At 41.5% G+C, this 24758-nt stretch overlaps 1 protein-coding gene across 1 annotated transcript in view; it reads left to right on the top strand.

Annotated features, from left to right (window-relative positions):
- The window catches only part of BRSK2 (BR serine/threonine kinase 2), a 297047-nt gene that overhangs the window by 202110 nt on the left and 70179 nt on the right, over window positions 1-24758 (top strand). The window contains exons 5-7 of the mRNA XM_052696777.1: window positions 5291-5431; window positions 14851-14967; window positions 24234-24267. Coding sequence (XP_052552737.1) covers window positions 5291-5431; window positions 14851-14967; window positions 24234-24267 — 292 coding nt within the window. The remainder of the gene's footprint in view (window positions 1-5290; window positions 5432-14850; window positions 14968-24233; window positions 24268-24758) is intronic.

Raw genomic sequence — 24758 nt, 5'->3', positions numbered from 1 at the left:
ATGGAAAGCTACGTACGTGGTAATGCAGTGATTATCTGACACCTATTTTTATCTGACACCTATTAACAGTGAGGCAAGAATATATCTACATAAAAGAGGTGTTGATAAATTAATAGAGATACAACTTGTCCAGCTAAAATTGACAAGAATTTTTAGCTATTAATGATCTCAAATTGTGCCAGAGGAAGTTTAGATTGAATATTAGGAAGAATTTCTTCCTGGAGAGGGTGGTCAAGCATTGAGATGGCCTTTGCATGGACATGGTGGCATTCCCAAACCTGGAGGTACTTTAGAGAGGTGTGGACAAGGCACTAAGGAACAAGTTTCACTAAGGGTTTAATGATGGGACTTGATACGTCAGATTGATGATTGGACTTGATGTTCTTTTGCCTGACTGCCCTTCTGCTGCCATCTGTTGTATGGCAACAGAAAGTAACAGAATATTGGCAGGAAGGTTTAACTTGTAACATCATACCACCAACATTTGCCTCTGATGTTGTGGCCGACATCATAAAATAGAAGGCATTACTTTCTCATCAATTCTTGTTTGAATCTGCAATAGGAAAATCATTATCTTAGATCTCTAATAAAGAAAACTTCTATAAGATATTAATATAACCAAGTTGCAGGAACTTGAAGAAGGCCTGAGTCAAAATTAGCACCCACACTGTAAGCCTGAATCATAATCAAATAAGCAGTGTTTCCTCTAGGGATAAAGGAAGAAGTGGGACAGAGTGATGAGGCAGAAATCTGTTTTAGCCTTGTTGTGTCTGAGCTGGTACTAGGACAACAGAAGACATTAGAGATAAAAATCAACATCTTAGTTTATTAAGGCAAAAAAAGAAGAAAATTGTACTCACTTTTTTAGCTGAAAGCCAAAATGTTGCAACTTTTTAATGTGTGTTTTAGAACAAAAGCCACAGTTTTTGATCTTTTAACTACTGGTAATGGCATCACAAATCCTCACAGCCCTGACAGGTTGGTAGCATAGTTGGATGTAACAAAAATATGATGGATTATGTTTGTTTTGTTGAATTACTTTTAAATTTGTTGTTGATCATTGAGTATTTACTGACAGTTCCCAGGGAAAAATGGACCATCTGCTGTGTTTATAGGAGTCCTACTGACACACCGGATTTGGAAAAGACTAAAATGACTTGAAAGACCGTGTGTCAGGTGCATGAATGATGTGTCACTGATGGGCTGTGTGCTGTCATATCTCGTCATCTGCAGCATACAGGCAATTTGGGGTAATGAGGAGGAGAGGTGTAGTGCTTTTTTGTTAAGCTTCCACCCCAAGCTACTGAACAAGCTGTAGCCAACCATGGGGAGTCTGCTGGTTCCTAATATAGTCACAATCCGAGGGGCACGAGGGTGATTTAAGGCCGCTTTCTGCATATTCATCTTGGCTTACTCCATCTCTTTCACGTACAGAAATCATCCCTCCTTTCCTATACTGTTTGGTTTCTGTTATTATTTGTTTATTGTTTGGGTAGAAGAGTAAATAAAGAGTAAATAAAGTGAAACAAAGAAACAAAGGAGTGTAGGCTCATTGCAGTGAAACAAGAAGCAAGGAAGGAGTCAAGGTTATTCCTTTTCTAAGCTGCATGTATGTTTCTCATATGATATGTACTAGATCATTTGGGTTTAGGAACTTGCTAGCTTTTACTGGGAAGGTGGTGATGCTAAGAGATGGATGGAAAAAATGACAAAGGGAATAGTCAATGTTGCTGCACCCAATCTTTCTGCCCCTCTCCAACAGATGAAATAGTTCTTGCATTAAGCACTGAGCTCCTTTGCCTTGAAAGTCTGAAGTCTTGTCTCCTTGAAGCTTTGAATCTTCATCATAGATTTTTTTAATGTCTTGACTTGTACTAGGAGTGTGCAGGAATATCATACAAGACTCGGACCTTGTCTTTACGAAAGCAAGCTGTGACCTGAGAAAACTTTTACAAGCTCTTAATGAATCTATCTTAGAAAGAAAATCCTTAATCAGTAATTTATTTTTTAACACCATGTGCACTTGGCTTCATATCAAGTAGCAGAAGGCTTTTGGTTTCTTGCTTTTCCATGTCCTAGCAAGCAGAGAAATTGGTGGGGACAGTATGATGCAGAAGGGGCAAAAGACCACAGGGACTGAGCCCAGCTCTGATATTCGGTGGCTTTGTTACCCTGGGCAAGTTGCTTTCCTTAGGAGATTTCTAATCTCAAGCTTGTCCCATGTGTAATGCAAGGATTAGCAAAGCTGATGTGTGGCCAGAGCATCCAAGAGGTGAGAGCTGTGTGATCTTACCTTGTGTCTTTTGTCCTGCTATGCTCCTCTCAGTATTATCCAGCAGGAGGGGTGTGTGCCACCAGCCTTAACTTTCACTGAGCCTTCTTTGCAATGGCTGCCACAGAGCAGGGTTTTCTTTTTACATTTTTACAGTAGGACGACCAGTGCCATCAGTCTTACATAGGCATAATGTTCTTTCTTTCATTAGCTGTTTATGTTTGAAGAACACTTCTTGAAAGCCTTTCAGAATGTGTATGTTCTTTTATGGTGAGTATGTTACACATGTAAAGATACAGATACAGATCTATATACATAGCATTTAGTGGGGATTGTGTAGCTGTATGATGGTAGAACTGGCACAACACTTGAAAGTGCTTAAACTCCTTTCTTTGGCCTATTTGGAAATCACGTGTACTGCTCCTGTGCCATGTAATGTGCCGGTGCCACATTGGCTTGCACAGAGATGGAGGCAGGTGCAGAATGATGCCCTTGTTTAATCGAAAATCTCCTAGTTAGGGGCTATCCTAAAAAAAACCCATCATAGTGTAGGGAATAGGGTTGACGGGTGACCAGCTGCAAATTTGAGCTCAGAAGTGCTCCATGCAGCATAACCACATGGTGCTTGTGGAACCATCCCTGCAGCATTTATTTCTTGCACTTGACCACTGGGGAATGTGTTTGTCGTCCTTCTCACTCCTGTCACGTTAGGGCTTTGTCAGATCAGAATACATCGTTGCTGTGCTTCTCTATGTCCCTTGACTTGTCAGAGGCACAAATCTTTTTCAGACGCTCTCCCCTGTTCACTTCCATTATTATATCTGGTGCTTCTGGGTGGCAAGCAGAAATGAATAACCTTGTAAATGCTCCCTGTCTTTCAATTTGTTTTATTTTCCGTACAACATGTCAGTGCATTTTTGTTGAGTGTTTTTAATAAGATGATGCTGATGAAAATAAATTGCTTTGCAGTTCCTGCTGTGGGTGACAGAAATGCTGGGTCTGTAATTTTCCAAAACTGTGCATTTGAAACAAGTGTAGAGGCTTTTCTGTATGCCTGTAACCACAACCATCCTCATGAAATCCCTTGCAGGAAAAAAAAAAAGCTATCAGTTTGAATTTTGGGGGCAAGATGCACTGCTGTATCAAGCTTCTGCTGGGCACAGTTAGAGAAGGAGATGTGAAGGAGAATTTTAGGACTGATTCCCTGGCACATTTGGGTCTGCTGCATGGGATATTCAGCCAAATCTGTCTCTAGTGTGAGAGGAAGAATGAGTTATGTAGCAAACCTTGTTGGAGTGTCTGTTAGCCAGGATTTGGGAAGTCAGGGCTGGAACTGGAAAATGTAAATGCCACAGTGCCCACGGCTGCTGCACATCAGCTTTCTTCTGACTGTTTCAGTGTCTTGCTGGAAAAGAGTAAGGCAGATAAATGGTTATCTCCCTGTTATCAGTCTGGTGAGTACCCATCTCCTCCAGGAGTGTAGGTAACCTAGCTGTTTCAAAGGTGTTTTTTGAGTCAAGATTCTTCTTGTTGCTCGCTTAAATGAAAAATTGTCAGTATTGCCATATTTTCGTAACTTGTTTTTTATTTGGTTAAAAATGCAGAAACTATAGATACAATTCCCTAAAGTTTAGAAATTCATCTTGTTGTCTGCCTTTTTATGCTCTCATCCTACTTAGATAGCTATCAAGGCAGTGTTAATGTCCGTCCCTTGCTGCATTCTGTGCTGCATTTCTGGAAGGGAAGCACTTTCTGTTTTTGCTGGCTAGGATACAACACGTGGCTGATGCACAGTAGCTGCAGATGAAACAAGAGCTCAGGTCCCACTTCTGCAACTTGAATGCTAGTGCTGTTATTATTAAGCCACTTTACTATTTTTACTACTTTATTTTCCATACACTCCATCAACTATTCCATCCGTTGGCGAACTTTGAAAACAGGAATTATCAAGCTCCCAATTTTATAAAACTTTTCTCCTCTTTCCGTTTCAGAGATTTTCCCTGAGATTACATTGCTCAAAGTACAGAAAAGGAAGTACCCAAGATTAATGTTTTTCACTGTCCTCTCAAATTTGAAAAGTTGGATTAATACTGGTAGTAAAGCTGGCTGACTGTAAAGTGAGAGTTCAGTTGATGGTGTTGTACTACTTCCTTAAGGAAATTATTAGGCTCTGTTAGGCAGCATTTACAGAGATTTGTGCTTAGTTTTCTTCTATTTTGCTGTCTTTCATCACATCCACTTACAGCAACAAGATGGTCCATCCATGGCAGGTCCTTTCCTTCCAGAAGATTTCACTTTTCTCTCTTTGATTGCCAGGAGTGCTGTATGAGGGCTGGGCTCTCCTCCCTCACTCCTAGGTTCCCACTGTGCCGCATTTATTCGCTCAGTGTCACATTCTTCACATGTGAGCTGGGGGAACAGCTGCTCCAGCAAATCACTGCTGTTGAGCAGCAAGAGCTGAAGCCTTTGTTTAGGCTGCACACATGTGGTTCTTTTGATCTTCTCTCGTAATTTAAACTATTCACCTTTTTCTGAACTCCCTTTAGTTTGTTGACATCTGTCTGGGTCCTGAGTGTCTAATGCAGAGCAGTACATGAGGACAGTTTTGCCAAAGCTATTTTATAAAGGATCTGTCAGCTTGGTTAAAAGACATGAGCCTTCCACAGTAGCTTTAAGAGCTGCCGTGAAAGCTTATACCCGATTCTTCTCTTCTTCCCCTTCTTGTCCTTTGGAGGCATTTCTGGCTTTTAGATTCTCACTCACTGGACTGGTGAACACCGAATGCAATAAATCAGTGAAATACTGACTTGTTTCAAGTCATTGGCTTGTGTGAAATTTGCAGAAGAACCCTGTTAAAAAATTTAAGTATTTTTTCTTTTAAAATTCTGATTCTCCTCATTTGTTTCCAGAAGTGTTCTGCTTGACCAAATGTAAAAATGTTTTTACACTGCTGTGTGTGAGAGTCTGGTATGATAGTGTGCTTACAAATCCTGACTTTGTTGGTGTTTTTGTTTCTAGGTACTTGGTGCTAGAACACGTGTCAGGTGGGGAGCTCTTCGACTATCTTGTAAAAAAGGGAAGATTGACACCAAAAGAAGCCAGGAAGTTCTTCCGACAAATCATCTCTGCTTTAGACTTCTGCCATAGTCATTCAATATGGTGAGCACAGTCATTTCCAACAGGAATTGCCTGTTACATAAACGCACATACTACAAGCATCTTACTTCCTGACACTGTTAAATAACCAATGTTGTAAAGCTGGAAAGGCATTGTGTAAAGTGCTGGCATATTTTTAAATTCTTGGCTGTCAGTGAGAATGCATACCAGTCACAAACAGACTTTTCATGGAGAGCATTATCTTTGGAAGAGAATTCATTCATAGGGTGTGGTTTAATCAGGAAAACCAAAACCACCATGGAAAAGCTTTTTAATTTCCATCGTTCTTTGGGGCACTTTCTAATAACTCAGAATTACAAACACTATTTCAGAATGAGTCCCTAAAGAAACTTGGGACAGATACCAATGCAGCCAAGTCATTTTATGGCTTCCTTCAGTTTTTGGAAACCTGCTGGCTTTTGGCAACTTTGCCCAAGTCCCTTCTGGGCATTTGAGTCATTGTTGCCTTTAATTTCCTTTCCAGTAGGGAAGAATTTGCTTGATGTGTCTGGAATTTATATTTACAAACTCCATCAGATGATTTTACCATAAAGTGTGGTTTAACCTGCTCGTTTGGGTGATGTTTTAAATTGGACCAGTTTCCACTTAATCTTCAGCAAGTTTAGCTAATGTAAATTTTACTGAAATCAGTTGTTATGGTGAGTCTGAGCGCATGGTTTCTGTGCAGCTGCTGACCTGCTTTTTTCTCAGAAATGCAGCTCCTTGCAGTAAGATTGGCTGGGGGAGACATTTACATTGTGTCTGTGCAGTTACTTCTTTGAAGCCACAGATCTCCCCTCTGCAGGAGGCTGCGGGCTGCTGTTAGATATTGCAGTAGCTGGGTTTGCATAATCACCCTGTGGATACTTCTCAATAACAATACAGTGATTTCTGTAACCCCAGTTTTGTGCTGAGAACTCACATACCAAATACCTGCAGCATAAATGGCATCTATGCGTGCTGGGCAGTGTAAACACTGCTGGGTTGAATACATAGATGGCTCTGTTCACTGTGTGGCTTCACACTTAGGAATCTGATCCAAGAAGCCTCAAATAATGTTTAAGTACAACTGAAAAGAAATTATGTATTCTTTCGAATGAATATTCCAGAGAAATATGATTCACAACTGGGACAGAAGTTTCTATGAAAACATTCACATCAGTCCTTTGGGCTTTTGTTGGATGCCTTGTGACATGTCTGAGTAATAAACTCAGCGAGGCTCGTGGTGAGGCTGTCAACATGACAGACAAGCATTTCTGCAGGTTTAAGGATATGTGGAATTTCCAAGGCAGAGTGCACGTCTCTCTTGAGGAATCCATTTTCCTCTGTTAAACATATTGGATTGTAGGCAGTAGTCTTGTTTAGAAGTAAATCCCCTGTCTCCTTGCCAACTCCCACTCTACTAACATCTACTGCTGAATAAGCTAGCTAGTAAATCATAAGCTCTCCTTCCCTCCCGGTCACTCTGAGACTTGTGTGGCTGGTGTTATACTAGACTCTGTATGAGATTCTGAGCAGTTATCATAAACCCTTTTTGAGAATCAGAGCATGCATAAATACATTTGTGTGCATCTGTGTGAATATAAAAGTTAATGTGCTTTCCTAAGCAATGAAGCCTGACCTTGTCCTGTCGTGGGGCAGTGAAATGACAAATCATCTCATCAGCCAGGTTATCCAGTTATGACCACGTTGAAAAATGAAGGCTTCTGCTTTGGTTAATGACTAAACGTGTGTGCCTCTAACTCACTGGCAGAATGGATTGATGGCCTGGTGTCCCTAGACCCATATCATTGTCCGATCTTCTTCCAATACCTCCCAAAACACAGAGAAGCATCTGTGGCTTGCTTTTACAGCAGTATGTAGCCACATTCAGCTTTCACTGTTCAAAATGTATTGATGCATCGAGATTCATGGATCAAAAAATCGAAGGGATTCCCCAGTGCTGCCATCAATAAAATGCTTCTGCTGCTATGGTATGGAGAAATCACCTGTGTCTGAGAAGGTATCTTCAAGCGAGCAGCTCAGACAAGGAAGCAAAATAGGCTTGGAGCTTGAACGTGCTTTCATGGCTTCGTGTTGTTTTTATAAAAGTAGGAACTTTCCATTATTACGTAGGTTGCTCTGAAAGTAATGCCTCTTATTTATTTCCATGGAACCTACGACAGTTACAAATAGCACAATAACACTACTTGATAGAGCAGACTTTCGGCTACAAAATGCTATTTTTCACCAAAATCACCATCATTAGCTATGTATTTTTGTCAGTAATAAGCAAGAGCCAGATACTAGCTCATAAAAATCTGCACCAGCAGAAGTGACCCACTGTTTCACAGCTGTTATTATGGCACCATTGCTAGGAAAATGTTGCCCATGCAGTCCGACTTTCACTGTGCTCACATCCACTGTTTGGTCTCCATAAATATTTAAGTGTCAATGAATGTCACTGGGTGCCATTTTTTTCTGCATAGTGGAATGCAGTGATTCATCTTTTCCTCATCTGCACTTCCACATCAGATGCCATTCTGTCACACCGCCCCTTTGCTGCCATCTGTTGCACGGCAACAGCATGTAATGAAATTTTGGTGGAAGGTTCAACCTCTACTGCCATACCATCAACATCCACCCTTGATGTCGTGGGCCGACATAATAACATAGAGGCATTGCTTTCAGTGCAGTCCTCGTATTTTATTTAGTGGAAACTAAGAGCAAAGATTTGAGGTATCTCACCCTGAGGCGCAGTCACAGAGTTTGGTGGTGTGCTTACCTGTGGGGATAGATAATGTACTTCTCAGTTCTGTAAGGGCTTCCCTTGCTGTGCTAGGGACCCTTTTTTGAAAAGCAGGTGCTGTGCAGAGGTGTTGTATGTGATCCTGCGAACAGCGTATCTGTGTTACTCTGGTGCTTTGCCTGAGCTAGCAAGCAGAATGATGAACTCAGTGATGCAGCAGCATTGCTCCTGCTTCCAGCTCTGTGCTAGTTCTGAGGGCTCTGTGTTGTGCTGCAGCACACAGATGTGCTCAGAAGTGATGCAAGAAATGGCAGAGTAACCTGGAGTCCCTTGGACATAAGACCTTGCTAGCTAGGACAGAGGTTTGGATGTAACTAACAATTTTTTCCTAAGCTACCAAAGAATGGGTGCCTTCTCTCTTACGTCAGTACCTTTAAGATGTCTGGGCTGGATGCTGCGAATCAGTAATCCTTTTGCGTATCTTGCATCCATAGTGTGGGAGAGCTCTCAGCTAATTCAGCACCACCTATAATTACTGTAAAACAATGTAGGAGCAAATACTGGGGTAGGTCGCAAATCCTTGCTTTCCTCAGGAAGAGGCTCTTATTTGCAGCAAGGGAATGCTGCAGCACGGGAGGAGGTGGGAGCCAGGCAGAGCGAGCTGGCGGGTGCCGCATTGGCTGGGGGTGACATCACCACCAAAAGCTGGGATTGGCCACGTCCTTATTTTGTGTGTTGGGTTTGTGCTTTGGTCAAGCTCTGTATCTCACAAGCTGACAAATAAAAATATGATTACAGAAAATGCCCCGTGGCAAACCTTATTACGGCTTCAGAGATAACAGATAATGCCAATTACTGCACAGGGCAGTGGTGACATTGAGAGGAAATTCCCTGCGGTAATGAGCAGCGAGATGATTATTTCATTTTATTTTTATTTTGGTTGGGTTTCATTTTGTGTTATGTTTTTTTTTGTGGTTTTTTTTTTTTTTCATAGCATGCACAGGAGGGGTTAAGGCAGTTTCTTTATGAATATTGATAAATGACAATTATGAGGTCCCTTTCTCCTTTTATTGCCTGGGGCTGTGCCTGCTTGAGTACGCACGAGGATCTTGCTGAAGTGTGTCTGTGTGTGTGTGCATAGGCATGGGGGTGTGTGACTCAGAGGGTTAAGGCAATGAATAAAGAGCTTTGTTTGGCTTCGCCTTGTGTTCTTGCAATCGGTGCAGGGGGGGAAATGGCTCCTTATAAAACAGAGCTTTGAGATTTCACAGCAGTGGTGCTAAAATCTCTCATATATTACTGCAGGCAGAAGCTGCAGAGCACTGTCAGTAGAGGAAACACGCTTTTACAAAGAAATCTGGGGTGCCTTCAAGAAGCAGAGAAAGCCAAAGAATGCCAGGTGCCATGAGTAACCTGTCCTGTTAGGTAGTACCACGTTCCTAGTGACTCCTGCTTTGACTTGCTTCTTTTATAAGGAGGATGCAGAGACGTGTGTCCACAGCTGGACACTTTGAAAATATGACCCAAAGCCTCCAAATGTGAAAGTGGGCTTGAAACCGTGGAATTTCATAATGTTGATTTCTGGTATTTCTTCTGGGGGTCTTTGAGTCTTTAGATTTTGAAGTTTTCTTTTAGACCTTCAAATTAGAAATGTACCTTCTTCTCTTGATGGGAGCTGAGATTTGCCAATCTTTGTCTGAATCCAGGAGCTGCATATCTAGGACTGAGACTCAGTTTAAACAGTGAGGAATTTAAACATTTTCCTTGCACAAAAAACTGGAGAAATAACATTAAGCACAGCAGCTGCAATGTCAAAAACAGTTACCAGCTCTGCTAAAGTCAGAGGATATGTATTTTCCTAAGTTTATTTCTTTACATAAGCCACTGGAAACTCGAAAATGGCATAGTCTCAGTGTAAGCATAACCAGGTAGCATTCTTTGCAAGTGCATTCATGGTGATCAGACTTGACAGTCTGTGCTGTCTCTGGAATACAGGAACATATGTTTTGAGGCAAGGTTTTTAGGGAGGGGCAGTATATATTAATGCATCACTAGAAATAATCATACTAAAACCAGACAAGGTTTCAGGCATTCAAGCACTTCTTCAAGATTGCTGATATGTTTAGAGATCATGTCCTTTTTCCTAGCTGCATTTGCTTGTTCTGCAGGATTCTGTGAAATATTACTAAATTTGAGTGTAGCAACCATGACTCTAAAACAAAGATCCTCTGTAGGTAGATGCCAGTTATGCATTTGGATCTTATTTGCAGAAGCAAGAGAAAATAAGACAAAGGGCTTTTTCTGATTATGAAAATTAAAAATCTTGCTTCTCATACTAGTAACACTGATAAATTATTTGCATCACATCAGGCTTCTGCTAAGCACTTTTAAGAGGCATACTGCAGAACAATGATTCTGTGGTCGGGCCCTTCTGGGATTTTGGGGTCAGTAAGAAAAGCATTTGCAAAGTAGCCAACAATTTGATTAGTACAAATGACCTGCAACTACACCAATTAAGAGGTTTCTTGGATTAGAAATCTATGACCTGCAATGAGTTGTCATAGAAACTGATAGGAATATTTCAGCACAAAAAATCACTTTAAAATAATGGGTTGGTTCATCATCTTGTGCCAAGTGACATAGTTTCCTTGAATCCAAGATCTTAAATCTGTCTCTACACCCAAAATCTTCTGCCAACCCTGGGTGACAGGGAGAGGCTGGCTGCTTTAGTTCCATTTTTAACCATGCAATTGTCTGCAGTACAACTCTAGGGACGTTCCCAGAGCAGGAGAACAGGCTAAGAGAGGCAATGGAGGGAGCTGAAGGAGCTGGCTGGATAGCATCACTGGGAGTGACCAGATAGAAACTTGGCCAGTGTGTGTGTGTGAGACTGGAACACATTAATGAATGTGCAGGCCTTTCATTTTCTCTGCACCACCTCTGAGGATTGTGCCTATTTCCGTGGGACCCTTTTTCAGACCTCCATCTCTTTCTTTCTCCCCATCCTCGTCTTGTGCTGTGATGGAATTGTAAAGCCTGTGTTATACTCTGTAAAAGAGAGATGTTGCAGAGAGCCTGACAGTGTCATAGCTTATTTAATGGCTCCCTTTCATTCCCACAATGTCCCTTCAAATGCCTGCTGCATGCATGCAAGCTCGTGGAGCTGACTTCTTACTCCATTGTCTGGGGTGAGGAGCTCTGGGCAGTCTGTGACCACCCTGGCTCAGGATTTCAGTGACTTCTGCAGGGCTGCATTTCCCTTTCAGATTCTTTTTCAGCATACATAGGGCTCAAGAGGAATGTTGGCCATGTTGTCACAAAATAAGTTGCTCTCTTCTATTCTGATTTACCAGCCGTGTGCTGGTCCTGGGCAACCTGATCTGAATGTGTACGTTTGGTGGCCCTGCTAGGCAGGGGGGTTGGAACTACATGATCCTTGAGGTCCCTTCCAACCCAGGTGATTCTGTGATTCTGTGATTCTGTGATTCTGTGCTAAGCCCCTACAGCTTTAGAGTCTTTAGAACAACCAAAAGTTCTCTATTTCACCTGCAGAGAGAGGAGTTGATGTGGTCATATAAGACATAGAGAGCCAGAGAGACCAGCTGGAGTGGGACCAAGTTAAAATGCATTTACTCTGCAATGTTCCATTAATGCCAAGTAATTACCACATACAGTGGGATTTTTGTTTTGTTTAGTTTCATTTTGGCACAAGAGAATTCTTTCCAAACATGAATGCATAAGGCCATCCAGGCAGATAGGCTCCTAGGTAAATTATAACAAACCTTCCCTATTCCCATATGTTCCTCTTCCTTCTGGCACTTGGAAACTGGCAGTATAAAGATGGGAAATGCAAATGCGGGGAGGAAAGTTTGTTCGCAGAGGCAGTGATGCTGCTTCTGCTGCTCCGGTGCTGGCTCTTGGCCTCACTGCTATCCCCAGGATGGTCCCCAGATTCTAAGATTCTAAGTGCTCCAAAGATAGAAAGCAGGAATATGTTCCAGCTAGAAGCTGGGGCATAAAATTCTCTTGTAGTTGAGCTTGCAAGCATTGCCTGATCCCATGGGCACCCCGATTACTGAGAAAAGTGCTGCTGCAATGCAAAAAAAGAAATACTGCTGCCATGACGTTCCTGAGCTCACCATCCATACCTGGCACTAGGATCTGTGTTAAAAGAGATATGGGAAGGGTCAGGGAGTGACATAACTGCCCAGTGGCATTCGTGTTTGGGGCCCAGTCAACAATAAATGTATCAATTCTTGACAGAGTCCACATTCTGTTCTGCTGATTGGGCTGTAGTGAAGAGAACAAAATTACTCTTGATTTATTTTGGTGTTTAGAGAAAAAAAATGCACAAAAAACCAAAAAGGTCTACTGCCACCTCAAATTTCATATATACTACCCCACTATCCTTAGTCCCACATATACTGAAGGAGGGCAATGTAAGGCTTTCAAAATGCTCTCAGTGAGGTGAGTCAGGACCTCTACCTAAAGACTACCATCAGCTCAGGTTGGTTGATCATTCGGGTAAAAGCATTGTACAGCACAAGGTGAAGCTCACTGGACGTCTTACATGTGGATGATGGCACCCTCCATCCCCTGTCTTACTGTGGCTTTACCAAAAAAAAAACAAACCAAAACAAAACAAAAAAAACCCAAGAATTTTATTTTTGCCACTTTACAGGAACTTTATTTTTTCTAGTTGGTTCTCCCTTAAACTCAAGTCTGAAAGTGCCTGTGTTGTGGATACCAGCTGATGAGAAGACAGGATGAAATGGTGAAGAGACTTGTTTCCCCTGGTGAATAATATATTCTTTATCAAAGGTGTCATCCCTTTGCTTTCACTGCCTCTGAGTAATCTGGGAGTGAGGCTGGCTCAGAACTCACATGCTTTATGCTCCGGCCAGAGCTTGAGGCGAGTCTGCTGAGACTGCTGGCTCTGAGGCATAGAAGGGTAATGTTTGAACATCTTTTGCTGTGGCTGTTCTCCTGAATGAATGTGAGATGTTTTGTAATGAACATACATGCAGTTTGGAGAAATGCTGTGTTCAGATCATGTTGTACCTTAATCTCTGGATTTCCTAGCTCACGTCAAAAGCAGGATCCTTAGTGGCCATTTTAAATGTCCTTAATGACAATCATAACACTCAGTGATAAGGTAAATGGCCAGTATCTGTTTTGAATGTGTGCTGTTTTGCTGGAAGTCTCCTCTAGAAATATCTATTACACTCCCTAAGTATCCTATTACAGCATATTCTGGTTATGTATTGAGTTAGCCTGCATTATTTACAAGTTGTGTCTAATTGATCATTCCAGACTTCTGTAAAGATCAGAGATCATTTCCAAGACGTTGTCAAGCTCTATATGTTTCTCTGGGGGGGCAGAGACCAACCTCCTTTGCAGGTGGATAGGGGTATAATTACAATTGCATCCATGAGCAGCGCTAGAGGGGCGTTGTAAGAATGAAGATGGCATGCAGCTAAGGCTGAGCTCTGTTATGGCTGTTGCTGGATTAGATTATGTTAATGCTGGGTCTTCAATTTTTTGGGCAGGTAACTTTTTCTTGAACCACTGTAGCAAATGGCTATTATTTGCCTGACATTCATGCATGTTGTCAATTGGCCATTTCCAGCAGGTTTGTGTTCTAACAGGGCACCTGAACTGACTGTTCTGCCTTGAAGATTTTTTTCTCAGGGTTGCAGCTTTTATCAGCAGGACATCAAAGATACACACTTTGCTTTCTTATAAGTAAAGACAAGTGAAGAGAGCTTCTTCAGCCTGCCTAGAATCCTTCTCTCATCTCTGTGGCTCTTCAAGGGCTGCAAATAAAAAGGCAAAAAAGTCATCTCAATTTTAGGGCAGGGTTTTTGGTTTGGGGTATAAAATCAAGTAGATCTAACAATTGTACAGAAGTACTTGAGTACTGAGAAACAGGTGGATGTGCATAGTGTTGCTGTCTGCAGGTAATGAAAATGAGTAAATTAGTCAGTATACATTTTCTTTGATTTAAAACAGGAGTTACTGTCCTGAGCGTCATGACTGCCTGCTCATTCCCACGTTGCCAAATAATAAAAGAACTGAGCTTTGCTGGAAGGAAGGGAATGGAATCCTTCTCTTCTTTCCTGTTGCTAATGCTCTCAGTTAAAAGCAGTGTTGGGTTCAAGGCTTTCTCCATTGGAGCTAGCTGCCCAAAATGTTTTCAAATGCTTATGTAAATGACCCTTAATAGGAGCTTTTTGCTGTAGTGTTTGCACCAAATACATTTGTTTGTTTGTTTGTTTTCCCCCAAGACTTCACTAATACTATTTACTGTTAAAGAAATACACTGATGGCATTCACTCTCGCCTTAAGAAGCTGGCATTTGATGGAGTAAGTCAGCCTTAAATCTAAACCGAATATTTCCTCCTGCCCATTTCCCTCAGTCTCCCCCTCAGATTGTGTTGATATTGTTCATTTTCTATACGGACAGTGAAGGCTCAAACATCAGGAGTGGGCACCCCATCATTTGGGGGTGGGCTAGAGTGCTGCAAAGGCCAGATTTTAGGTGTGTGTGGTCTCCTAATCTGGAAGAGAGAAAGAATGACATCAATTAAAATGTAGTAGGTTGGATGCTATGCTGGATTAAAAAAAATACAGGCCTTGGAATGGGAAAGCTGTTGTGGATAATTTAACTTGCATTTTGATCTTTTCTTTACAGCCACAGGGACTTAAAACCAGAAAACCTACTGCTGGATGAAAAGAACAATATCCGGATAGCAGACTTTGGAATGGCATCGCTGCAGGTTGGGGACAGCTTGTTAGAAACCAGTTGTGGGTGAGTGTCTCAGCATATTGCAAGTAGACAGTGACGGATTTCAGACGTAGAAAATGTCAGTAGCAGGGGGTTTGAGCAGACTTGTGCATCCTTATTTCCTAGCAAGTTAGTAAATTTTAAAAATGTATACAGTGCATAAAATAGCTAAAATAAGGTTTTTTTAAAGTGCTTTGCAATGAAAAGCAGGCCTCTGTAGGTGTCACATATGGATAGAAATACCAAGGCTTTCAGGTTTGGACTCATCTGCCTAGGCTTGTGTTTGCTTTCACTGGACATGTGATATTTGGAAAATGAAAGCAGTGGTGAAACATGTTTTATGAATAAGCTTTAAAATATTAGGAGTTGAGAAAATAAGGGAATCTATGGCGTCTGAAATGGAATTTGTGTGTTCTGTTCAGGCTGCCTGCTTGCAGCTCTTTCTGTTTATGCTTCACTCTGCTTCATTTCAGCTCACATCCAGAATTGATAGGGAGGCAGCAGAGGGTCCTTTGCAATTACAGGCAGGGCATCAACACAGATACAAAAGAGATTGCTTGGAGGAATATCACAGGGACAATAAAAACATTTCCGTGTTAATTCAGTTGCCAGCAGGAGCTTTCCAGGAATTTCCAAGGGAGCCAGCAATAAGCCCAACAGCTGAGTGAAGACCTGGTGCCTGACTAGGGCAGGATGAGCATTTCAGGAGCAATACCCTCTGATCACTATTATCTCTAGGGATACCACAGGCACTGTGGTCCCCCAAAGCCCTGACACTGTGCTGTGCTGACTGCAGTGTGCTGCTGCAGTGAGCTGTGGCAAGGGCATCAGCTGCATCGAGCTGCTGCAGCCTGGCACCACTATGCCAGCTTTTAGCTGTGTATCAATTTGTTACAACAGCAAGCTCAGCAGCTGGAGTTGCAGAAAATACCAGCAGTTCTGTGTCTCCTCCCATACACACCTACTCTTCCTGGCCTTTGGCAGTGAAAATCTTTCAACTGCAGCTCATCTCAGTCCTCAGGCTGCTACAGTCCGTGTCTTTTCATTCTGTGCCCTGAGGCAAGACAATTCAGAGTGGACATGGAGCCATACCAGCTCCCTTTATACCACATCTACTGCCTCTCAGTCCTGAGCTGCACAGCTTTGCATTCCAAGTTTTTAATAATAAATTGCAAAATTGTTTGAAGCTGATGATGTGATTGAATGGTGGTTGATGACTATACTGAGATGCACTGAGATGTCTGTGTGAAGATTTGACCTCTTACCAGTGCAGATGAGAAACAAGGAGCTGTGAGTCTGCACATCTGCTGCTTGCAGCTGCTTTCAAACCTCCCCTCTAGACTAAGAAACAAAGTCTTCACTGCAGTTATCACAAAGGATCTCTGCTCTCTGCAGAAAATTTTCTCCCTCCATTCTGTGTAAAACAGAACAACAAAAGTATAAAAACTAATTCAATCTCACATCACCCTGAAGGATTTCTCAAACTCCTTAGGAACCTCTTGGTAGGCTCCCTGTTCATGTTAGAAGCAGTCTGTGTCATCCAGGTCTAGAGTCTCAAAGGGAGATTTCCTGTGCATAAGCAGTGCTGGAATTCAGGCCTCCATGTTTCAAGCAGAGCCAACCCTACTATTGCAGCCTTAAAATGTGCTAATAAAGAAATCAATGGAACGAATGAGACATGCCTGTAATAAACAGAACACAGCAGCAATGCTATGATCTCCTGCCTTGCAGATATATTTTAAGTATGGTGCCAATCACTAGGCCGCCATGTGAGCTATTACACCACTTCATTAATTCTCCTGGCATGGAGCCCAGCATGGCTGGTACTGGTGTCTTGTGATCTATCTGGTTTGGGCAGTAAAAAGAGAAAGGAGGGAAGGAAGGAAGGAAGGTAGGAAGGAATATATAACAGTGTGCCACAAAGTTCACAAAGAAAGGCAATCTGGTTGTGACTCTTTCCCTAGGAGCAACCTCAGAGCCCACTAACCAACCTCAGAGCTCTTCAAGGCAACAATTTTACTTCCCCCTTGTAGTTGGTACTTTCAGCCAGCATGAAAAGGAACAAAACAGACCGAGTCACGGCTCAGATATGAAACTTTAATGAGATGTTCTTCCATGCACCCAGAAGTTAATTTTCAGAATGGCTTTCTCTGTGCTGTGAACATTGATAACGAGATGAAACTGTAATGTTTCCATTGACAGCTACACAAGGAGTCTCCACGTATTTCTGTCAGTCAGAGTGGGAGGATGAGATGGGGTTTAGCAGCATGATACAACGAACTTTGTCAGTACAGCAGAGCTTGTGCAGCTTCTGCTGTCACAAGTGAACTACTAAGTATAGTCCAAAATTTGACCAGAGAGCCTTGACTGGCCTCACAAAACTGTTCATGTGTTTTGTTGCACACCTCAGAGTCAGTGTCTGATGGGAGCTACCCCTTAGATCAGCATGATTTTCTGTAGTGCTGATGGCTACCTGGAGGAAATGATAAAAGTTCAGCCCAGTCGTGTTTGTGTAGGGGAGGGAAGTAAGGATGAGCTGTTCCTTTGACATCATTTGTCAATGCCAGACTGCATTCAGGCTTTGGTTGTAATTAATCCCCATTGCTGAAAGCCTGTATTGCACAAATCCTGCATATGTACATATATGCAGAACAGTGTGCCATAGATTTAAGCAGGTATCTTTAGACCTTTGAGGGAAAGAGGAGCTGTGGGAATAATTCCGCTAACTGCAGAAACTGTACAATAAGGCAGTCTGTGGAGAGAGAGTCCCTGAAATGCTAAAGTAACCCAACAAATCTTTGCATCTCTCCAGGAGCAGGGGAGTTCTGTGAGCAAACAGCAGACAACGAAGGAAGCGGAGGATGTGGTAGGATGCTGCTTCTATTAGTTCAGATCTCTTTGGCTCTCCCTCCTCTTTACCCTTCCAAGCGATGACATGCAGAGACAATCCCTCATCTCTTTCAACAGTGATTCTTCCCAGCACACTGCCTTGCAGTGCTTCAGAATGTTAGATACTGAGCAATCCCTCCTACTTGTCTCTAGGCAAGAAAAATGAGTTTCTTTTGGTAAATCTCTGAACATAAATGATCTGAGCTTGATTTCTGCCTCTGCTGTGGGCATTCATGGTAGTCTTAGACAAGTCACATTACCCCTTCTGTGCTTCAGTTCTCAATCTTAACAAGTCATTATAGAGCCCAAGTTGTTCTGAACATAATCTGAAATTATATCTATAAGAGTCTTGGAAAAGTAGAAAGTAGGAACTTTTTTCTCTTTTCTTGAATGAAAAGAGCTCTCAAATAGAAGAATTGATAGGGAATACTGTTGAGTTACAATTCTTGGGAATCTGTGATGATCCTTCCTAATTCCCCGTTGCTCCTTATAGAAAGCTGACAAAGTACATTTTTGCCATCTCTGCAGTTCTCTCCATTTCACTTATTGTGAAACGACACCGTGTCCCTCAGGAAGGAGATTGCTGCAGGCCACCAGGTGATGGAGAATCCATATGGCAGTGCTGCTTTCTGTGCTGCCTCTAAACCTCTTGATTGCAAGCAACCACAAGCTGAGACCAAGCCAACGTGTAAAGTTGGCTTTCTCCAGCACCAGACACTATTCCCAAAGAGGCAATCAGTACAGGCCCACAATTACCTGACTGTATATGCAGCAGCTCTCCCCCATCAGCTTCTCTGTTGGGAACCCCTGGAGAAATCCAGAAATCTGTGCATTGTGGGAAGAACAATGTTGTTTATGTCCTCTAATTTTATTGAGAGGAAAGCCATTGTGCATGTTGGTGGCATAAATAAAGGAAAAAGCAACTGCCAAGCCCAGCACAGTCCATACCTCTGCTCTCAGCTTCCTCTAGCATATGCTGGGTATACTTTGCAGACCCACCAGCCCATATACATCAGAAAAAAGAAAACAAAAACAAAAAACAAAACATTTTCATCAATTCTGTGATTCTGTGATACTCATTAGAATTAATTGCTGTCTCTTTTTGAGCTCAGGATATCTGTAACACCCAATACAGTGTGTGTTTGTTAGAAATGCTGATAGATATCATCTAGGTCCTAATTTGCTTACCTTTGTATTCGATCTATCTGTGATGAGATAATTCAGAATAGAGCAACTCAGTTGCTGTACACCTCAGTGTCCAAGGACCGTTTCTGATTTAATGTCAGGACATGATGCTGCGCATATTCTTTCTCTTCCATACAGTTCTGTATACAAATGTGTGCATGTTATCTAAAACATACGCAAATGTCCAGGTCCAGATATTGTTAGTGTTGCAAATTTAGGCTCTTAAAATTAGAAAATGCCAGAATTCATAATTTTTATCCCATCTCTCCAGGAGTTTCCATTGCACTCTGTTCCCATCTCTTTCCCTGTTCTCCTCTGCACTCCAGCCTTGCCAACTTCTCCCACTCATTTCTGCTTCACATTTGGTCCCATGTCCCAGATTCTTTTCTCTTTTTCACTATATTCCAACTCTGATTTCCCCTACCTGGTTTTCCCAGCTCTCAGTCTCAGATCTAACTCCTGTTATTTGTGCACTCAGAAGAGGTTCTGCATTTTGGTACTTTGTGACAACCTCAGTCACAATAGCTTGTTCTATCAGTTTTAGGGAAAAAAGAAGATCTGTGAAGCATTGCCAACACAGGTTGAATTTTCATCCTGATTCTCTAGAGAATTTCCATTAGTAAATACAATCTTCCCTGATTCTAGTGGTTATGTTTGCATACATTTTTCCAGAAAATCTGAATAAATCATCACATTTTCCTTTCACATTTAAGTATGCTAGAAATTTTCACTTTTTATGGCAAAAGCATATTTAATTTAAGTAAGATTTTAATAGTGGGCACAAAGATGAAACCAGTCTGAAGCAGACAAACAGAAAAGAAAATCTCTGAGTTATTAAATTGGTAGTAAGTCATAAGCAGTTTGAAATGAGGATTATGAAGGGAAATATCAGACAGCCTTATTAATAAGTGCTAATATAAGCCTTACCTGTAATACATTTCAAGGTACATTAAAAGAGCTTTAAGTCTGCAAAATTAAGTGCTGAAAATTTAAGATATGCTACTTTTTAGATTATAAGTATAAAATTAACTTGGTCCCAAAATATTCATGTACACTGGGATAAGTTCATTAATTACGAGCTTATACAGGTTTTTTTCCACCAAAACTTTGTCTCATTTGGTATTTTTATGGTGTGAGGTTTTTTGAATAAGCATCTGTTTAATTTATTCTCATCCTTTTTTATGGATCCATTTGAAATTTCATCTCGCCACATCCGAGCCTTGCTGTGGATGCAAGGTAGGATTTTCATCAAAGTATTTTAAGCTTACAAATATTAACTACATCAAAAACAGGGGAACCTGCAGCTTGCAATTAGCTGTGAACATCTCCTTTTAAAGCACCTTTTCATTTGCATTCACAGAAGGACTCTGTTGCAGGCATAGAGAGCTTGATTCTTCAGTATGTCAACCAGCTGCCTCCTCACAACGTTGTCCTTTGTAGCACCACACTTCCCTCACTTGACCACTGGCTTTCCAATTTCTGCAAAAGTAAACTAGAGGCATTGTGGACAGCAGCAGACCCACTGCCTCATGTTCACTTATCTACAGAGCACAGCATAGCCTGTTTGGGCTTTGCTTTTGAGTACTGCACTCTGTATTCTTTACACTCTTTTAATATAGGGGTCTGTTTCACTTTTTAAATTAAGATCTCTTAAAGGATCTATGTCTTAATCATTTGAACTCGTATATTAATTAATGAACTGATTTGCAATTTCACAGAAAGTCTATTTGTGCTTGAGGAGTAAACAGCTGTAAGATGGCTGAGGGCTAGATGCTGGGTTTTCTCATATAGTTCTAAATAGAACTGAAGCTTTAATTGCAAAATAGCACTCAACCTTAACTACAGCTGCTACTTTAATTACAGCCCTACCTGCAGTTACTGCCTTCAGTACAGCCTGCACTACCCGCTGCTCCTCAGACTATTTCTTCAGTCTCTCCCTGCATTACTTTGCTATGTGATCTGTGGCTGTTGCTTTCCCCACAGGATGCTCTAACATGCCTCCTTCTTGTGAGGAATTCTCTTTCTCTATTTTACTTCTCCTCTCACGTTCCCCCTCATCTCAGCCCTTTGCTGCCCAGCACAGTGTTCCACGTAGGCATTCTTTTGCTCTAGTGGGTAGCTTCTGTCTCCAAAAGCCAGCTAAGAGATAGCAGTTAACTTGGGGGAAGCATCCCAGCAACACCAAAAACAGCCGACACAAGAGGGTTTCAGTGTATCTCCTATATAGAAGTATCTTTAAGCAAAGAGAGAACAAGACTTCTTCCTCCCTCTCTACAGAAATACTGCCTCCAGCTGTGAGGTGTAAAGAGAAACATTTCTTCTTCCCCAAATAGTATCTTCCTAAGGCATGGATCCAAAGTACACGAGTGTGGAGATTCGTCTTTAAAGGGACCTGTCAGAAAGTGCAATACATGATTTGTCACATTATAGAGCAGGATTGTACAGTACAGCTCTCCCCCTTCTCCCTCATCAACCTTCTCTGGAAAAGCAGTTGTTGCATAAACCATACACAGGCAGTAGGTTTATCTGTGTACTGTGCAGATCTCTCTTACCTATGTATTGAGACAGGAGGTCAGAACTGCTTGCACAAATCAGAGGCACATCACATCTGCACTGGAGATACAGCACTGGTTGTCTCAAATGTGCTCTAGCTTTACTGTATCAATGTGTCAAGATCAAAACCTACTTGTCTAGTTTTTCAGATGAGATTCATGGAGATTCATCTTTGATGCATCTTACTGATTACATAACCCCTGTCTGGACTTGTATTGGTTTTCACCATTTCACTTTGGATTATTTTCTCTGGTCGAAGTCCCATGTAAATGCTTTGCTAAGGGCCTACAAGATCTGTTAAGATTCCTGTGTCCAAGAGTTACAGCTGTGAATGAGCGTTCAGAGAGCCCTTCCTGCCCCAGGCAGACTAGCCTTGAAATAAACACTGCCAACACTGGGACTTTTTTGCAGCAGTACCCAGAGGCAGCAGCTGCTTCTTTATCTTGCTGAGCTGTATACTTATTTATTATCAAGAGCAAACTGTGGCTTTTGCTGCACAGAGATGTAGCCGAAGGATGAGGAAATGGCCTAGGGAAAGAAGGAAGGAATATACTGAATATTGAATAATTATTGATAAGAGCCAAAGAAATACTCAGGACTCTGTAGAAAGATAAATAGATTTTTTATTAAATTTTAGCTTTCTCTTTAAAGCAGTTGAAGGTCCTTTGTGATTGGCAGCATGGAAATGAGTTTTCTACAGATTTCTGGCTGGCCAGAGGAACCTGTTTAGAGCTGTTTGCCAAGACAGTGCTGCAGATATCCTGATAGTGTGTGCTGGCAAGAATTCAGAGTGGCTATGCCAGAAATCTGAGCTCTCTGGGCAGTTGCAGTGCAGCTGTTGAATGATTGAATCAATTCAACTTGTTGAAATTATTTATTGTAACATTTTCTCCGCCCATTCTGTTAGGTTTTAGCAGAATTTCACCAGTGTCTTGAAAGACACCTTGCAGCCTCCACACTCAACAGACATCAGGGGAGTAAAATGCTTTAAGTGCATTTAGATTCCTAACTGGGTATCTACCCAGTTCATCATCTTCACAATACTTACATTCTTGTTTTCAAGGATATTTGCAAGATGGTTGTATACCTCAGCATTTGCAGTTATGAATTCTGAAATCTGTCTTTGTTGGAGTTGCAAATTTCTGGGAGGTAGGAAAGCAGCAGTGGTGTTGCTCTCATTTTAGTCAGAGCAGCAGACTTATGGTGAGGTTTTGGTCAACCAGTTGCGGCCAGCAGCAAATTTTAATAACTCATGTGTGGCTGCCAAAGACAGAGCTGCCAAAAGAGCCCAGTGGGTCTGTCCTCCCCACTGGGTTCAAGTACTTTCTCACCTCCCAGAGCATCCAAAGGTGAACTCTATCCAGCTCTCCAAGGCAAGACATTTCTTGTCTTGATAGACCTTTCAAGGTTTATAAAATCAGGTCTAGATTACTGAATTACTGAATGCATAGGGTTGGTCATAATACCTGTGATAGCCTCCTAAAGAAGAAGTGCTATTAGATAGTATGCTAACCTTCCAAGTCCCACCTTCCCCGAAGTTTGTGAGGGATCAGTTATATTCTATTTCTCCTTGCTTAAGCTTTGTATTCAAGGTAGCTGCAGTTCTAGTTGTACTCCAAGTATATTATCACAGTCTGCCAAAAGCTGTGATAGCAAATCAGATGTGCCATGCACTCAGGATGATATTTTACCATAAGTGTAATGTGTATGGAAAGGTAATTAATGGACTGTCTCACTGGGCATTAAAGTAGAATCCTAGCACAAAGCTAACCTCACTGTGCTTCTGTTTTGCTCATTACTTTGTGAGACAGGTATTGCCCAACCATGATTGTGTTTGTCACAAGAAACAAATGCACAAATGAAGACAGGCTCAGGGACTGCTGGGAGGTGTCAGTATAAACAATAGTGAGATTTGCACACAGGTCTCAGACAGTTTGCATCCCTTTTACTTGTCAAGTTACTTTAATGAGGGCTATAAAAATAAATAGCCATGGCTATAATCTTTAGGAATTAAAATTATTACCTGGCAAGTGGAAGTAATTAACTATTCTCAGCCAGGAATCAAGGAAGAGATAGATGGGTGGAAGGATGTGAAGAGAATATATTAGCTCAAAAGGTAACAGTGCTGTTGTCCATCCTTTTTATGTGGTGTTTTGCTGTTGCTTTTTTTTTTTTTTTAGAAAAATAAATTGCTTGTTCAAATCATGTACTGGCAGCTTTTATGACTGCTGGAGTAATTGAGAGCACTCTTAGCAGAAGAGGTGAAGAGGTGCAAGATATGGTTTGGAGATACATGCATTGGCTCTGAAAACATTTAATTTTCTTTCCCCTAAAAGACCTTGCAGTGTGTGTCTTCCTTCCAGTTATATATATGGCCAAGTGAAAGTAAAGAGTTAGAGGGCTGGAATTTTATGTAATCACGAAATATGCCTGCTCTTTCATTCCTTTTAGGAAATTCATATTAGGGCCATTGAATTTTGAATTATGCTAGTTGTTGACCATTTCTGGGTTTGTCTGAGAAATATCTTCTCATTACAGTAATAAAAAGGGCTGTTTTTGCAAACTTGCTTTCTGTGTAAGTGAGCCAATCCTGATTCTGGTAAGCAAAGTGGAAATGCAGGTAGTTCATAAATACATGCTCATCTCACTATTTTGTGTTACAGATCACCGCATTACGCCTGCCCTGAAGTTATCCGGGTAAGTTGATTAAAATCAATGTATGTTTTCTTCAAAGTGTCACTAATTGTATGTATTATATATATATGTCTGTATGCAGACAGACCCTCTTACAGGAGGTCTGTCCAAGACAGACAGCGAAAGGAGAGAATAAACATGCTGTAACTTTGGTTGTTTGGTTCAGCCCTGAGTCAAGCCACATCAGCCATCTGAGGGAAATAATCCTGTGTTGTTCTCACAGTACTTTTGTGCCATGTTATCAGACAGAAAAGCAGTAGCCTCGTTTAACTTGGTCTTTCCACTCTATACACCTGTGCCTTTTCTTCCCCATTGTAGCTATTTCAGAAGAACTGGAGTTGGCTGTCAGTGACACTGGATTCTTTTAAATGATAGGAGCTATCCTTTCCCCCCTTCCATTCCTTTTGTCTTCGTAAAATAAGTATTGAATATTACAGTGGCCAAGTTTCCCCCCTTTTTTTTAGATGTTCTTTTTTATTATTTTATATTTTTCT

The sequence above is a fragment of the Tympanuchus pallidicinctus genome, unplaced genomic scaffold (genome assembly GCF_026119805.1).
Source record: "Tympanuchus pallidicinctus isolate F22 unplaced genomic scaffold, pur_lepc_1.0 scaffold3, whole genome shotgun sequence".
Lineage (NCBI taxonomy): Eukaryota > Metazoa > Chordata > Aves > Galliformes > Phasianidae > Tympanuchus > Tympanuchus pallidicinctus.
This window is presented reverse-complemented; position numbering and strand designations above follow the sequence as displayed.